General features: G+C 36.0%; 1 protein-coding gene across 1 annotated transcript; it reads right to left on the bottom strand.

The window, feature by feature from the left end:
* Positions 1-2,080: 2,080 nt before the first annotated feature.
* On the bottom strand, positions 2,081-3,049 carry LOC139112992 (E3 ubiquitin-protein ligase cblA-like; the record flags this gene model as incomplete). Its single annotated transcript, XM_070673899.1, has 3 exons — positions 2,081-2,649; positions 2,731-2,805; positions 2,900-3,049. Coding segments are annotated over 3 exons (794 nt in total), but the record flags the coding sequence as incomplete, so codon positions are not given.
* Between the last annotated feature and the right edge of the window lie 55 nt (positions 3,050-3,104).

Genomic DNA, 3,104 nt, shown 5'->3' with positions numbered 1-3,104 from the left:
GAAATATTTTAATATTTTATTCTTTAATGTTATATTCGAAGACTAATCTTACTTAGATTATTCGTTTTTGATTTATTGCGTTTCTTGTTCCCGGTTTGTGTTTTTGTATGTCGGCGAGTCCATTCCGGTTTTTCCCTGCTAACACTACCGTTTTGTCCATTCACGACAAACGTTTTACTTTCAAAAACCTCACCACCGTTGGACCTGTAAAGTTGCCTCCTGGTCTTAGTAAGCTGCAACTGACGTCTCCGTTTTCGCTCGTATTCGGATCTCGCCCTTCATGTCTTGCTGACGGTGGCGGTGCAGTTGCCCACAGTTCTATTGCCCACGTAGCGATTGGCCACGTATCAATAGGACACAGTGCAATTGGACACAGCTCAATTGGACACAGTTCTATTGTTCACGTAGCGATTGGCCACGTATCAAATGGACACAGTGCGATTGGACACGAAAAGTTGCCCACCGTTCAAATGAGTGTACGTCAGTTGCCCACAGTTCTATTGCCCACGTAGCGAATGGCCACGTATCAATAGGACACATTGCGATTGGACACAGCTCAATTGGACACAGATCAATTGGACACTTTTTTATTGCCCACGTAGCGATTGGCCACGTATCAAATGGACACAGTGCGATTGGACACGAAAAGTTGCCCACCGTTCAAATGACCACAGATCAATTGCCCACCGTTCAAATGCCCACACATCAAACGCCCACAGAAAGTGAATTTTTGTTCGTTTGCCCACGGATAAATGTCCACCGTTCAAAAGCCCACAGATCAATGGCCCACCGTTCAATGGCCCACAGATCAGTGGCCCACCGTTCAAAAGCCCACAGATCAATGGCCCACCGTTCAAATGCGACTTTTATATCATATACAGGGTGAATCAGAAAATGGAAGTGCCACTTACCATATAAAACTGGTTACCGCAAAATATTAAGTTAATATTTTTATTTATTTGTGGACCACAGTGGACTTACACACAATTTTTGAGATGTTTTTTTTGGCACGTTAAGGGTGGTGTGTAAGTCCACTGAAGTCCACAAATATATAATAATATTAAATTAATATTTTGCGGTCGGTAACCTGTCTTGAACGGTAAGTCGCACTTCCATTCTCTCTGATTCACCCTGTATATCCACATTATCTATATTATTGTATATAAAACGTTTATAAATTGAAAATATTTGTGCTATAGCACGCGTTGTTTATGGATATTACTTTGTGCGAGGCAGTCAGCGGCAGGATAGAATAAAAATAGTAATTAGAATGTAGGTATTATGCATAGTGTACAGCATAGAAAATTAATCTTATTTAACAATAATTTATTACGTTGAATTTTATAATGTACTGTTTGTTACAGGTATAAAAATAGATTTAACGAATTTTAAAAGTCGTTGCGATATAAAAAAATAACTGTATACATATATTTTGATATTTTTTAATAATCGGGAAAAAAATTAACTTACTAACTACACATTCATAACCGATAAGAAAAACAAAAGAAATCGTTACGACAAAAGTATTCACACGCAGCCGATACACATTAGAGTTCGAGTTACATCATCGTTCTACGCTTGTAAATAAAATAATAGTATCTAAAGCTATAACGTATCACACTGTATCTAAGTCCGTTTTGCAATCTATAAGTATTACAACTGCATGCTCGAATACTAAAGAATAAAACAAGTTACATCAGAATCGCTGCTACATTACAACGGTTTGTTAAAGCGCACTTTGGCATAATCAGATAAAAATATGTTTTACAACTACACAGTCATAAGCGACGAAAAGATACAAAAGCAACCGTTACGACAAAAGCATTCACACGCAGCCGATACACATTAGAGATCGAGTTACATTACGTTCTACGCTTGTACATAAAATAACAGTATCTAAAGCTATAACGTATCACAGTGTATTTCAGTCCGTTTTGTAACTTATATGTATCAGAACTTTGTTCAAAAATAACAAACATCAGTATAAAGTTATGTTGTATCTTTTCCGCACGAAGTAACACGCCTAAAGATTTTATCTCTTAAATCTAAACATATTTTTACATAAATATGCTGTAATGTCTTATGGTTTTCTAATCCTTATGTAGGTTTCATATGGGTCGTTGCATATGGGACAACGCTTAGCTTCCAAACGTTTGATACATGTAACGCAACAGGCAAGATGTCCACAAGGTACGAAAGCATGTGTGCGCTCGTTAGTAAGGCATACCGTGCATATGTCTGAAGAAGATTTTGCTTCTGATGGACTTAGAGTTTTCGTTACATTCCAGTCTACATTGTGGAAAGGTAGATCTTCTGTAATGCTAGTATCAGTCAAATAACTGTAGTCATCTTCCGGGATTTCGTATACTCCTTCGTCGTGTAGTACCTCTTTCGTGATTTCGTGTATTTCATCAACATGTGATTTGTCGTTTGAGATATCAAATATTTCTACGTTGCGTGATTCGTTTATTTCTTCCTCATCTATTTCGTCGTCCGAGATATAATGCAGTTCTTCATCAAGTATTTCGTCGTCCGAAATTTGATACTCTTCTTCCTCGTGTGTTTCTTCATCCAAGATTTGATACTTTTCTTCTTCGTGAGTTTCGTCTTCCGAGACTTGATTCACTTCTTCCTCACGTGATCCATCATCTATAAGAAAAATAACAGTCAAAATTAATTTAATGTTAATTTATGTTGTTTTATAAATAATAGTTTGCATTGTAACATTACTTTCAGAGTAAACATAATTATTCGTTTCAGATGTCTCTGGATATTGTATATCTGCGGTATGTTCTCTATTTGTACCTAAACAAAAGAAATTAAATGTTTTTTGTTAATATATATTGTAAAATTTAATCAAATTGTTGTGTTTCGAAGAATTTAATATATCACTTATTACCTGCATTTGATTCAGATGCATTTTGCATCTCTTCTGTGGATACATTTTGTATTTCTTGTGTGGATACATTTTGTATTTCTCGTGTGGATATATTTTGTATCTCTTGTGTGGATACATTTTGTATCTCTTGCGTAGATACATTTTGTATTTCTTGTGTGGATATATTTTGTATCTCTTGTGTAAATACATTTGTATCTCTTGTGTG

Source organism: Cardiocondyla obscurior, unplaced genomic scaffold (genome assembly GCF_019399895.1).
Source record: "Cardiocondyla obscurior isolate alpha-2009 unplaced genomic scaffold, Cobs3.1 scaffold84_0_68234, whole genome shotgun sequence".
In the NCBI taxonomy this organism is placed as follows: Eukaryota; Metazoa; Arthropoda; class Insecta; order Hymenoptera; family Formicidae; genus Cardiocondyla; species Cardiocondyla obscurior.
The sequence above is the reverse complement of the archived record's forward strand: the minus strand, read 5'-3'. Positions and strand labels throughout refer to the sequence as shown.